This window comes from Polypterus senegalus, chromosome 10, assembly GCF_016835505.1.
Source record: "Polypterus senegalus isolate Bchr_013 chromosome 10, ASM1683550v1, whole genome shotgun sequence".
In the NCBI taxonomy this organism is placed as follows: Eukaryota; Metazoa; Chordata; class Cladistia; order Polypteriformes; family Polypteridae; genus Polypterus; species Polypterus senegalus.
Window position 1 is genome coordinate 142653953 of NC_053163.1, and position 13752 is coordinate 142667704.

The 13752-nt window shown below is 36.0% G+C and overlaps 1 protein-coding gene across 1 annotated transcript in view; it reads right to left on the bottom strand.

Moving 5' to 3' along the window:
- Positions 1-13752, bottom strand: part of LOC120537749 (mucin-16-like) — a 36729-nt gene that overhangs the window by 2185 nt on the left and 20792 nt on the right. Inside the window, exons 43-55 of the mRNA XM_039766919.1 lie at positions 12990-13198; positions 11991-12058; positions 11730-11893; positions 11226-11258; positions 10246-10278; positions 8864-8896; positions 7748-7878; positions 6073-6140; positions 5083-5258; positions 4421-4611; positions 1308-1375; positions 1047-1210; positions 671-783 (exon numbers count right to left, since the gene is read on the bottom strand). Of these exons, the coding sequence (XP_039622853.1) occupies positions 671-783; positions 1047-1210; positions 1308-1375; positions 4421-4611; positions 5083-5258; positions 6073-6140; positions 7748-7878; positions 8864-8896; positions 10246-10278; positions 11226-11258; positions 11730-11893; positions 11991-12058; positions 12990-13198 (1451 nt within the window). The remainder of the gene's footprint in view (positions 1-670; positions 784-1046; positions 1211-1307; positions 1376-4420; positions 4612-5082; positions 5259-6072; positions 6141-7747; positions 7879-8863; positions 8897-10245; positions 10279-11225; positions 11259-11729; positions 11894-11990; positions 12059-12989; positions 13199-13752) is intronic.

Consider the following 13752-nt stretch of genomic DNA (forward strand, 5'->3'; position numbering starts at 1 on the left):
AAATAAAGTTCTATCTATCTATCTATCTATCTATCTATCTATCTATCTATCTATCTATCTATCTATCTATCTATCTATCTATCTATCTATCTATCTATCTATCTATCTATCTATCTGTCAAGTGGAATGAATTCCACTTATTGCATATACACACCTACTAGCTCCTTTAACCAATGAATCCATCCATCATTTTACTCAAGATACTTAGTGTAGTTTTAGTGTTTCCAGTCAACCAAATGCAAATGTTGTTAGCATTTAAGAGATAACTTACGAGCCTGAAACAGACCCACACAAACATGGGGAAAATGAGCAAAGCTGACATAAAGAGGGACCAGATTTAAACTGTCTCCCAAAATTTTAGTTGCGAGGTAGTAGTGCTAAACACTGCTGCTGTGGCTGAATCAAACAAAGAAAAATTTCACGTATTCATGTTTGAATCTGAAAGACAGATACATGGCACATGTAAATAACAGCCGTAGCATCTGTAAGTTCTATAAAAGTGTAGTTGACATAATCATTTAGAATACTGAGTGTCTGTTTTGTAGCATTTCTCCCCATCTCCCAATTTTTGGAGAAAGTATATGAATAAATATGTGGTCACATGGTGACACCACACTTCATGCAAAGTACAGTATGTAAAGACATAGTAGGAAGCAGAGATGGGCCTTACCAGGAAGCAGAGAAGACAGAGCAACAGTAGTCCCACGAAGATTCCAATAACAATAAGAATGATGGCCCAAAAAGACAGCTCCCATTTCGGGGGAGGAACATAAATAGGTGAGTCTAATAAAATAAATATACAGTGAGTTATTTTGTAATAATTTCCTTAGGTTCAGATAATGATAACACATCTGCATATCATCTAGTTGACATTTTGAAAAGCCAGCCAGTCTAGGAAGGCACCCTGCCTTTGGAGGCAGTTCAGAGTTACAACTACTGGAATAACCCTTAAGATACAGAACGTGGAATACAAATGATAGCATGACTATATACAGACAGACAAAGAAAATGTGAAAACATCTGCAGACTTAAAGAAGCCATTATACCTTTAACTTCAAGACTGTCTGGTCGAAGTTGATAGAAACCACCTAACAGTCTGGTGTTATTTGTTTGATAGGCAAAGATGCTTTCTACAATATTGTCATTTAGTGTTGTGGTTCCACTGGGTGCATTGAAGATGCAGTTGCAGCTCACCTTCACAGAGCCAAGCCTAGAGAAAATTGAGCGGCAAAAAGCAGAAATGAAATTGTCAGTTTAGGATAAACTTTCAACTCTTAACATTCAGTTTGTCTGGCAGAAATACGTACCTTAAACCTGTCACTTTGCAGTACCTGAAGTTATTAGCTAAAGAGCTATTTTTGTACACACCTGCAAGCTGTAGTGGCAAAAAAGAAAGGTCACACTTTTTAATATTTAACAGAGAGGGCTATAATATTAGTACATGAAGATTCATCTATCCAGTTTCTAACCTGCTTACTGACTCAAGAATCATATGGAACTTGTGACTATCCCTGAAGTATCCAATCCTGGAAAAGCCACCAGTCCATCTCAGGGTACATTTACAAATACACCCACACTCCATTATAATACAAGTATCACTCCAGTGGTCATTTCAGTATGACAAGAATGAAATATATATAAAATGTGTCCCAAAATCAACACAGGCTTCCCTTGCTTTGAAAACCTAATCTTTTCCTGAAATTCCTCTAATTTGGGATCCTGAGGTGGTTCATTGTGTGATGGGTGCAGCAACTTGCTGTATAAGTGCATGCTGCTAACCACCTCATCCTCCTCGCCTCAAATAACCCAAATTTTACTCAAGATAAATTCTGTTAGGACTGTTGAATAAAATGTGGAAAAGTTTAATGGGATGAATACTTTGACTTTACATTATATTATAATGCTAACTTCAAGGTAAGGAAGTTATTTTTGTTAAAGTTAAGGAAGACAGGAGTTTTGAGAAAAGTTATACATGCTGATCATAGTACCAGCAAGTGTTGTATGTTGATTAACACATACAACTAAGAATTTCACTGTACTGTGTGCATGTGATAATACTAAATCAATGAACCAGCTTATGAAACAGTGAGGGACAAAGAGAAGCAGAACAAATAAAAGGCGACTGAAAAACGTACTTACTTGGCCTTAATGCTTTCACCAGGATAGATTTACCTGAATTACATAGTATAATCTCTCAACTGAAACCCTCCACCTGCGTCCTTGATCCAATACCAACCAGGTTTTTCAAAGAAGTATCAGGCGTGCTAATTGACAATATTCTGGACATAGTTAATTCGTCATTAGATACGGGGGTCTTTCCAGACTGTCTTAAGACTGCTGTAGTTAAACCCCTTCTTAAGAAACATAATCTTGACCCCTCTGCCTTTGAAAATTTTAGACCCATTTCTAACCTACCCTTCTTAAGTAAAATTCTAGAGAAGGCAGTCATTATGCAGTTAAATGACCACCTAAATAAACATGCTATTCTTGATACTTTTCAGTCAGGCTTCAGAACAAATCACAGCACAGAAACTGCACTCGTTAAAGTAGTAAATGACTTGCGGGTAAATGCAGACAGAGGCCATTTATCTGTTCTCATCCTCTTAGATCTGAGTGCTGCATTTGACACCATTGATCATAATATTCTTAGAAATCGCCTTAGTCAATGGGTGGGCCTCTCTGGCAGTGTCTTAAATTGGTTTGAATCCTACCTGGCAGGGAGAAAATTCTTTGTGAGTTGTGGTAATCAAATCTCAAAGACACATGATATCCGATATGGTGTTCCACAAGGCTCTATCCTGGGTCCGCTGTTATTCTCAATCTACATGCTTCCGTTAGGTCAGATTATCTCAGGTTACAACGTGAGCTACACAGCTATGCTGATGACACACAGCTGTACTTATCAATAGCACCTGATGACTCCAACTCTTTCGATTCACTAACACAATGTCTTACTGGTATTTCTGAATGGATGAATAGTAATTTTCTCAAACTAAATAAAGAGAAAACTGAAATTTTGGTAATTGGCAATAATGGATTCAGCGAGGTTATCAGAAATAAACTTAATGCACTAGGATTGAAAGTTAAGACGGAAGTAAAAAATTTAGGGGTAACCGTTGACTGTAATCTGAATTTTAAATCGCATATTCATCAGACCACTAGGACAGCATTTTTTCACTTAAGAAACATAGCTAAAGTTAGACCTCTTATATCATTGAAAGATGCTGAGAAATTAATTCACACTTTTGTTTTCAGTAGACTAGATTACTGTAACGCACTCCTCTCAGGACTACCCAAAAAAGACATAAATCATTTGCAACGAGTGCAGAATGCAGCTGCTAGAATCCTAACTAGGAAAAGAAAATCCGAACACATTTCTCCAGTTTTGATGTCACTACACTGGTTGCCTGTGTCATTCAGGATTGACTTTAAAATACTGCTTATGGTTTATAAAGCCTTAAATAATCTCGCTCCATCTTATATATCAGAATGTCTGACACGTTATATTCCAAATCGTAACCTTAGATCTTCAAATGAGTGTCTCCTTATAATTCCAAAAGCTAAACTTAAAAGAAGTGGTGAGGCGGCCTTCTGCTGTTATGCACCCAAAATCTGGAATAGCCTGCCAATAGGAATTCGCCAGGCAAATACAGTAGAGCACTTTAAAACACTGCTGAAAACACATTACTTTAACATGGCCTTTTTATAACTTCACTTTAACTTAATCCTGATACTCTGTATGTTCAATTCTTCATAATAACTATTCATGGTGGCTCTAAAATCCGTACTGACCCCTACTCTCTCTTCTGTTTCTTTTTCCGGTTTCTTTGTGGTGGCGGCCTGCCACCACCACCTACTCAAAGCATCATGATGCACCAACATTGATGGACTGAAAGCCAGAAGTCTACGTGACCATCACCATCAGGTCCTTCCATGAAAACCCTAAATACAAAGAGGACTGTTTGATTTATGTTAGGTAGATTGCCCAGAGGGGACTGGGCGGTCTCTTGGTCTGGAACCCTACAGATTTTATTTTTTCTCCAGCCTTTGGAGTTTTTTGTTTTTCTGTCCACCCTGGCCATCGGACCTTACTCTTATTCTATGTTAATTAATGTTGACTTATGTTTATCTTTTATTGTGTCTGCTATTTCTCTATTCATTTTGTAAAGCACTTTGAGCTACATTTTTTTGTATGAATATGTGCTATATAAATAAATGTTGATTGATTGATTGATTGATTACTAAACAGCTTGTCACCATCTTTATCTTTTTGCCTACTTTTGCATCCTCTAGTGCCATTCTAAAGAAGTCTCCATAAACCAGTATTCAACCTGCTTGCCTGCCGACAGTATATTCTGATAAAAGTCAGCCTTTAAACCTTACCTGACATTCACTTCTAGAGTTAGGACCAGTGTCTCACCTTATTTGTGATATTAGCCACCATTTGCTTGTACAGGTCTGAGTTGGGGTTATTTAGATCTGAAGTGAAATTTATATTGATGATAGTAAAGTTCAAACTGAAGATTTTGTCGCCAGACAGAGAAATCACTGGAGTTGTCCCGTAGGTTGAGGTGCTGGGGAAGGCTGTGGTTGTGTACACCTGTGTGTAACCTAGGTGATAAAATGAAAAAGGTATTGGTTATAGGTTAACCAAAATTGCAAACACAGCGTAACATAAAAAGAGTGGTAGGGAGTTAAAGAATAGAGGGCATTGATGGTGCACTAGTGTTTATAGTGCTGGTAAAACATAATTTAGCCATTTTCAAGGCCACAGTCATAGTGAGCCAGCACCACTTTGTTAATATGGGTAACACCACTCTTGGGAAGTGCAACAGTCAATTACAGCACACTCGCACACACATGCACACATTTGCCCTTACAAGGTCGAGTAATTAAAAAAATATATGTGAATAGATAAGATTCCTTCAAACTGTTGATATAATGTACTGGAAATATCTAATATGGTATCATGGATGTGGAATTATAGAGTGAGTAAAGGCTAGGTGAAATAGAAATCAGTCAAAGAATGGAGCCAGCAGACACACTACAAGTTATGATATTTGAACATCTAAAGATACTCACCATTAACAAAAAGACTGTTTTTGTCTAATTTGAATGGGCCTAGATCTTGAAGTTCATTTGTCATGTTTTTGAAGACCTTATAAATATTCTCCTTGTCTGAATCTGACCTCAGGATTTGGTTAATAGGCTTAAACTGGCAAGACATGTTCACTTTAAGCATCGTTTCACCAGCAGTGCTAAGGAGAGAGGGGAGATCAGATATTGAAGACCTTTTTTGAGCTGATAGTACAGCAAACCATCATTAGTAGTTTAGTTTAGATTGTACAATGCACTAAGACCGCATCTAGAGTACTGTGTGCAGTTGTGGTCACCACACTACATGAAAGACACTGAAGCACTTGAAGTTGTGGGGAGGAGAGCAAACAAGTGCATCCCAGGACTTAAGGACATGTCCTACAGTGACAGACTGAGAAGGAGAATTCTTCTTGTTTAGTCTCGAGCAGAGGCAACTATGTGGGGACCTAATCCAGGTATTTAAAATCATCAAAGGCATTGATAAAGTATTAATAAAGCTACATTTTTTCATCTGAAGGGTGATTCACATACTCAAGGACATCAGTGGGCATTAAGGGGAAGTACGTTTGAGGTTAAGGCCAGGAAGCACTTCTTTATGCAAAGAGTTGTGAGACTCTGGAACAAACTACAGAGACATGGAGTTGAAGCAGAAATCTTGGCAACCTTTAAGAAAAATCAGGATGACCTATCAGGACAGCTTAGCTATTAGCTAAACAAATTGACTTGATAGACTGAACAGTCTCCTCTTGTTTGTCAAATATCGTATGTGCATATATATTACACACAACGGCATTGCATGTAGCTAGATGGATGAACACCCATGGCCATAATGTATTTACATAGCAAAATTACAACTTTCACAACTGATGCCCCCCATCCCCTGAAACCCTCATACATATACTGTAGGCACTCTGTCTGATAGTCAAGCATAATTCAGTCCTCCTAATACTAGAATTAGAAATTAAAGATTGATACCTTAATTCTGGCATTGTGCAACTTTCATATGATGAGTTAATCACACTCTTTTTGAACAGTTCGTCAACCTACAAGGTGAAGAAATGGATGTCAGGCTACTTATTGTGATCTTGTCGTCTATTTATATATTTTTTTCTGTTCAGGTGTGGCATCTAGCAGTTTAAAAGACACAGTTATAAAATTATATATAGCAGAACTGGTTAATAATTAAGCAGTTTGTAAGCACCTTTGACATGGAGCAATGCAGCTAGAGCAGCTAAAAGAATGATTGATTAAGCTATGTAAAAAGAATAAATAAATAAAACAAACACGTGTATCTTGTATTTGATCACATTTTACACCTTACTTCATTTATATACACCAACCGTGACCAAACTGATTTTGCATTAAATATCTAACTGGAATAGTCCAAAATAAATTTCCCAAAACTCCTCATTTTATAATTGTCTCTTAACTTTATTAATGGGTTACATATATTTTCATTGAGCAGCGTTTTACACACATTTACAAAGTAAACCCACTTAAACAGGCTTCATGTAAGTCATTTTTGCTGCAGATGATTACTTTTAAAGCTGCTTTAATGCACTGTCTTCTAAAGCAACAGATGACACTGACACAATAATATTTCAAAACCTAAGAATATTTTAAATTATTTTTATCTAAGTACAGTACTCTGAGTCTACATTCAGTGAAGAGCACTATGCTAATGTAAATTTAATTTTAATTGAATTTCAAATGCAAACAATCACAGATGCATCACTCTCATCCTGGCAAATCATATATTCAAGATATGACTGCTTAGCAAGGAATTCTGAAACTGGCTACTGATGAGGAAATGACCATCTGTATGAGCCAACAGGGCCCGCTTTGTGCCATCCACCAAAGTATCGAATAATCCAAAGAGTAAATAACCACAGAATAGGTGTTCTGTATGCACAAGTGGCATCTTCATTAATGTAAACTTTTCACAAAAGCATCTAAAGGAGTCAAAGTATATTTGAAGTGTACTTTGAAAAATGTTTTCAAAGGAAATTATTAAGATCATTTTGGAAAACAGCGCTGGTGCTTTTGTCTGTGCTATTGCATTTGTATACTTTTAATTAGTACAGATCTTCACCAACAATATTATGAGGAGGTGAGGCCTGCTCCAGCAACATCATTGGCAAGGCAAGCACCATCTATGGGGTGGGAAGCCAGTTTACTACCTGACACACAAAAAAAACGCAGCAAACCATTAAGAGCTTCCAAATACGCATTACAATATGGAAGAATACACCCATGAGCACAGGGTGAACAACTGAACTGTACACAGACATTGGGTCAGTCCCTCTCACACAGGATTATTGACCACTGTGCAACCTCATTCTAGACTGGGTGTTTATGTATTTGTATTATTAGAACAAGGTCAGACTTTGAGTGAGTTTTCTACTTTCATGGAGTGTATTTTTGTCCATTTTCTGAGTGAGCTGCTCCTTCTGCATAGTGTTTATTTCACTTTTTTTTTTACATTGCAATGAAATAGATACTATTTATACAATTTCATTAAGACTGGCTAAAAAAATAAAGTGTTTGGGAAATGGCAAAGCACAGACATAGTCCAGAAGTCAGGCTCTGTATGAAGTGCAGTCAAATCAGCCAACTGTAAGTATGGATGGATATCATGAAGGAAACTTACCAGACTGTGAAACGTGCTTGACATAGTTGGACAATTAGAAGGCTTTTGAGCACATGTAGGTGAAAGTTGAGTGACAACAAAAGTCAAAGGGAATGGATTGATACTAGATTGAGCAGTAGTTTCACTTTTTACTAAAATACAAGAAAAAGAGAATATAATTGTTATTGTTCTGTTTCTCTGTATGAATGAATTTATCACAACAGCATTTTTACATCTGAATATATATATTCTGGGACTCATTGTTAATAATTCATTTTCATTCATTAATTCAATATACACCTTTATTTCTACTGTAGGTCACAGAGGAACAGGAGCTTGTCATAGAAACAGTGGGTACAAGATAAGAACCAATCAAGGTCATGATGTTGGCCCAGCCCAGAGCACACTCTCTTATAAACAAGAAAGGTCTTTAGTTGTATGCTGAGTAGTGAAGAATCAAAATTCCAATTAACAACAAGTGGAGAAATGAGAGACAATTGTGTTCTGGTCTCCGTGGAGAGTTATACGTCTCCACAGGACTGGTTTGTGTTTCCTTTCACTTGCTGCAGTATTGTTTTCCTTTATTAGTTTTTTAAACTTTAAAACAGAGTCAAGTTTATACTGTGAATTGCAGGTTGAGGAGTAGTTTAACTCTTTTTATAAAACACGAGAGAGGAGAGACAGAAGGTAGTGGTATTGTGCTATTTTCTTATATAATTGAGTTTATCAAAATAACATTTTTGCATCTGAACAAATAATATAGGATGGATTTTGAATAGTTCATTTTCATTCATTAATTCAATATATGTCTTTATTTCTACTGTAGATCACAGGAGCCTGTCATAGTATCAAGTGGGTACAAGGTAAGAATCAATCAATGTCATGGTGTCGGTCTATCCCAGATCACACTCACTTGTAAAAAAAAAAAAAGAGAGAGGTAATTTATTGTATGCTGACTAGCAAAAGAATCAGAATACTAATTGACAAGCAAATGAAGTAATGAGATACATGCACAGGTGTCCGTGGTGAATTCTAAGTCTCCATAGGACTAGTTTACGTTTTCTTTCACTTGAAGCTACGTTATTGTTTTCCATTGTTAGTTTTTATAACTTTAAAACAAAGTCAGGTTTTACTTACGGATCATAGATGGAGTAGTAGTTTCACTGTTTACTAAAAAACACAAGAAAGAGAGAAAATTATTTATATTGTTTAACTTTTCTGTATGAATGAATTTATCACAAAAGAATTTTTAGATTTGAATAGATATTCTAGGATTCATTTTTAATAATTAATTTGTGTTCATTAATTCAGTATACGTTCAATATGGGTACAAAGTAAGAACCAAAGAAGGTCATGGTGTCAGTCCATCCCAGAGCACATTTTCTTGTAAAGAAGAGAGATCATTAACTCTATGCTGAGTATCAAAGAATCTAAATTCCAATTGACAGCGATTGTGGTCTGGTCTCGTTGGAGTGTTATAAGTCTCTGGAGGACTGGTTTGTATTTTCTTTCACTTACTGCAGTATTATTTCCTTTGTTAGTTTTATTTATGATTTACAGTTTGAGAAGTAGTTTCACTGTTTACTAAAAAACAAGAGAGAGAAAATAATTGGTATGCTGTTTAATCTATATGAATAAATTGTGCTGAACAGCATTTTTGCATCTGAATAGATAATCTGGGATGAATTTTTATTAATTCATTTTCATTCATTACTTCAACATACTTCTTTATTTCTACTGTAGGTCAGATGAAAACTGGGCTTGTCATAGCAGCAGTGGGTACAAGGTTAAAACCAATGAAGATCATGGTGTTGGTTCATCCAGAGCACCCTCTCTTGTAAGAAGAGGGGTCATTAATTGTATGCTAAGTAACAAGGAATCAGAAATCCAGTTGATAAGCAAGTGGAGAAATGAGAGACAATTGGCTCAGGTCCCCCTGTTGTGCTGTAATCATCCTGAGGACTGGTTTGTGTTTTCTTTCATTTCCTGCAGTATTGTTTTTCTATTTTTGGTTTTTTGACCTTAAAACAGGTTCAAGTTGAGGAGCAGTTTAACTTTTTATAAAATGCAAGAGAGAGAAAGAAGATATTTGGTATTGTGCTATTTTCCTATGTGAGTATATCACAATAGTATTATTGCATCTATATAGATAATACAGGAGGACTTTTTAATAATTCATTTTCATCCATTGTTTCAATATACTTCTTTATTTATACTCTGGGTCAAAAGGGAACAAGAGCCTATCATAGCATCAGTGGATACAAGGTAAGAACTAATGAAGGTCATGTTGTCGGTCCATCTCAGAGCAAACTTTCTTGTAAAGAAGAAAGGTCATTACTTGTATGCCGAGTAACAAAGGCTGAGAATTGACAAGCAAGTGAGAGATGATTGTGCTCCAGTCTCCATAGAGAGTTCTAAGCCTGCTGAGGACCAGTTTGCTTTTTCTTTCACTTACTGCAGTATTATATTCCTTTATTTTTATCTTTAAACTTTTTAAAACAAAGTCAAGTTTTACTTACGAGGTACAGGTTGAGAAGTAGTTTCACTGGTTACTAAAACACAAGAGAGAGAGAAAAAATAATTGGTATTGTGCTATTGTTCTGTATTAATAAATTTATTCTAATAGCAGTTTTGCATCTGAATAGATAATGCGCGTGACTTTTTATTAATTCCTTTTCTTTCATTAATTCAACATACTTTTTTATTTCTACTATAGGTCAGATGGGAATGGGGCTTATCATAGCAGCAGTGGTAAGATAAGAACCAATGAAGATCATGGTGTTGGTCCATCCCAAAGCACACTCTCTTATAAAGAAGAGAGGTCATTAATTGTATGCTGAGTTACAAAGAAGCAGATTTTCAATTGAAAAGCAAGTGGAGAAATGAGAGATGATTGCGCTCCGGTCTCCTTGGAGAGTTATAAGTCTCCAGAGGACAGGTTTGTGTTTTCTTTCACTTACTGCAGTATTTTATTTTAAAAGTTAGAACAAAGTCAAATTTTACTTATGAATTGCAGATTGAGAAGTAGTTTTACTTTTTGCTAAAACACAAGAAAGATAGACAAGATAATTGGTATTGTGCTACTCTCCATATATAAATGAGTTTGTCACAGTAAAATTTTTGCATCTGAATAGATCATACACGATGAGTTTTTAATAATTCATTTTCATTCAATATACTGTACATCTTTATTTCTACTGTATGTCAAAGGGAAACAGAAGCCTCTCATAGTAGCAGTGGGCACGAATGTTGTAAGTGTCAGTCTATCCCAAAGCACATCTTCTTGTAAATAGGAGAGTTTATTAATTATGTTATGAGTAATAAAGAATTGGAATTCCAATTAACATGCAACTGGAGAAATGAGAGATGATTGTGCATAGTCCTCCCTGCTGACTTCTAATAGTCCTGAGGACAGGCTTGCCTTTTCTTTCACTTACTGCAATATTGTTTCCTATTGCTAGTTTTTTTTAACCTTAAAACAAACTCAAGTTTTACTTACAAATTGCAGCTGGAGGAGTAGTTTTACTGTTACCTAAACACAAGAGAGAGAGAAATAATTGCAATTGTGCTGTTTTTCTATATACGTGAATTTATCACTATAGCATTTTTTTACCAGAATAGAAAATACAAGATGGATTTTTATTAATTCATTTTAATTAAATATTTAACATTTTTAACATTTTACTTACAAATTGCAGATGGAGGAGTAGTTTTACTGTAACATTAATAGGTAAGTCTAATAAAATAAATATACAGTGTGTTATTTTATAATAGTTAATTTCCTTTGGTTCAGATAATGATAACACATCTGCATATCATCTAGTTGACATTTTGAAAAGCCAGCCAGTCTTGGAAGGCACCCTGCCTTTGGAGGCAGTTCAGAGTTACAACTACTGGAATGACCCTTAAGATACAGAACGTGGAATACAAATGATAGCATGGCTATATACAGACAAACAAAGAAAATGTGAAAACATCTGCAGACTTAAAGAAGCCATTATACCTTTAACTTCAAGACTGTCTGGTCGAAGTTGATATAAACCACCTAACAGACTGGTTTTATTTGTTTGATTGGCAAAGATGCTTTCTACAACATTTTCATTCATTGCTGTGGTTTCACTGGATGCATTGAAGAAACAGTTGCAGCTCACCTTCACAGAGCCAATCCTAGAGAAAATTGAGTGGCAACAAGCAGAAATAAAATTGGTCATTTAGGATAAACTTTCAACTATTAAAATTCAGTGTGTCTGGTAGAAATACGTACCTTAAACCTGTCACTTTGCAGTACCTGAAGTTATTAGCTAAAGAGCTATTTTTGTACACACCTGCAAGCTGTAGTGGCAAAAAAGAAAGGTCACACTTTTTAATACTTAATAGAGAGCGCTATAATATTAATACATGAATATTCATCTATCCAGTTTCTAACCTGCTTACTGACTTAAGAATCACATGGAACTTGTGGCTATCTCTGATGTATCAAATCCTGGAAAAGCCACCAGTCCATCTCAGGGTACATTTACAATTATAATACAAGTATCACTCCAGTGGTCATTTCAATAAGACAAAAATATATAAAATATATCCCAAAATCAACATATGCTTTCCCTGCTTTGAAAAGCTAATCTTTTCCTGAAATTCCTCTAATTTGGGATCCTGAGGTGGTTCATTGTGTGGTGGGTGCAGCAACTTGCTGTATAAGTGCATGCTGCTAACCATCTCATCCTCCTCGACTCAAATAACCCAAATTTTACTCAAGATAAATTTTGTTAGGACTGTTGAATAAAATGTGGAAAAGTTTAATGGGATGAATACTTTGACTTTACATTCTATTATAATGCTAACTTCAAGGTAAGGAAGTTATTTTTGTTAAAGTTAAGGAAGACAGGAGTTTTGAGATACTGTAAGTTATACATGCTGATCATAGTACCAGCAAGTGTTGCATGTTGATTAGGACATACAACTAAGAATTTCACTGTACTCTGTGCATGTGATAATACTAAACCAATGAACCGGCTTATGAAACAGTGAGAGACAAAGAGAAGCAGAACAAATTAAAGACGACTTAAAAATGTACTTACTTATCCTTAGCCAGTTTGTCGCCATCTTTATCTTTTTGCCTACTTTTGCATTCTCTAGTGCTATTTTAAAGAAGTCTCCCTAAGCCAATATTCAACCTGCTTGCCTGCCGACAGTATATTCTGATAAGAGTCAGCCTTTAAAACTTACCTGACATTCACTTCTCGAGTTAGGACCAGTGCCTCACCTTAATTATGATATCGGCCACCATCTCCTTGTACTGGTCTGAGTTTGGGTTACTTAGATCTGAAGTGAAATTTCTATTGATGATAGTAAAGTTCAAACTGAAGCTTTTGTCGCCAGGCAGAGAAATCACTGGAGTTGTCCCGTAGGTTGAGGTGCTGGGGAAGGCTGCTGTCACAGGCAAGGCTGTGGTTGTGTTCACATGTGTGTAACCTAGGTGATAAAATGAAAAAGGTATTGGTTATAGGTTAACCAAAATTGCAAACACAGCATAACATAAGAAGAGTGGTAGGGAGTTAAAGTATAGAGGGCATTGATGGTGCATCAGTGTTTGTAGTGCTGGTAAAACTTCATTCAGCCATTTTCAAGGCCGCAATCATAGTGAGCCAGCACCACTTTGTTTATGCTGTATGGGTAACACCACTCTTGGGAAGTGCAACAGTCAGTTGCAGCACACTCACATGCGCATACACACATTTGCCCTCTCCAGGCCGAGCAATTAAAAAAAAATATGTGAATAGATACTTTTGGATCACCCTTTACTAATTTCAAGTTTCTTCTGCTTTGCGCATTTTTTTGATGTAGTTTTGTCAGCAAATATAAGTGAATTTATCAAAATAGCATTTTTGCATCTGAACAGAAGAATAGGATGAATTTTGAATAATTAATTTTCATTCATTAATTCAATATATGTCTTTATTTCTACTGTGGATCACAGGAGCCTGTCATAGTATCAAGTGAGTACAAGGTAAGAATCAATCAAGGTC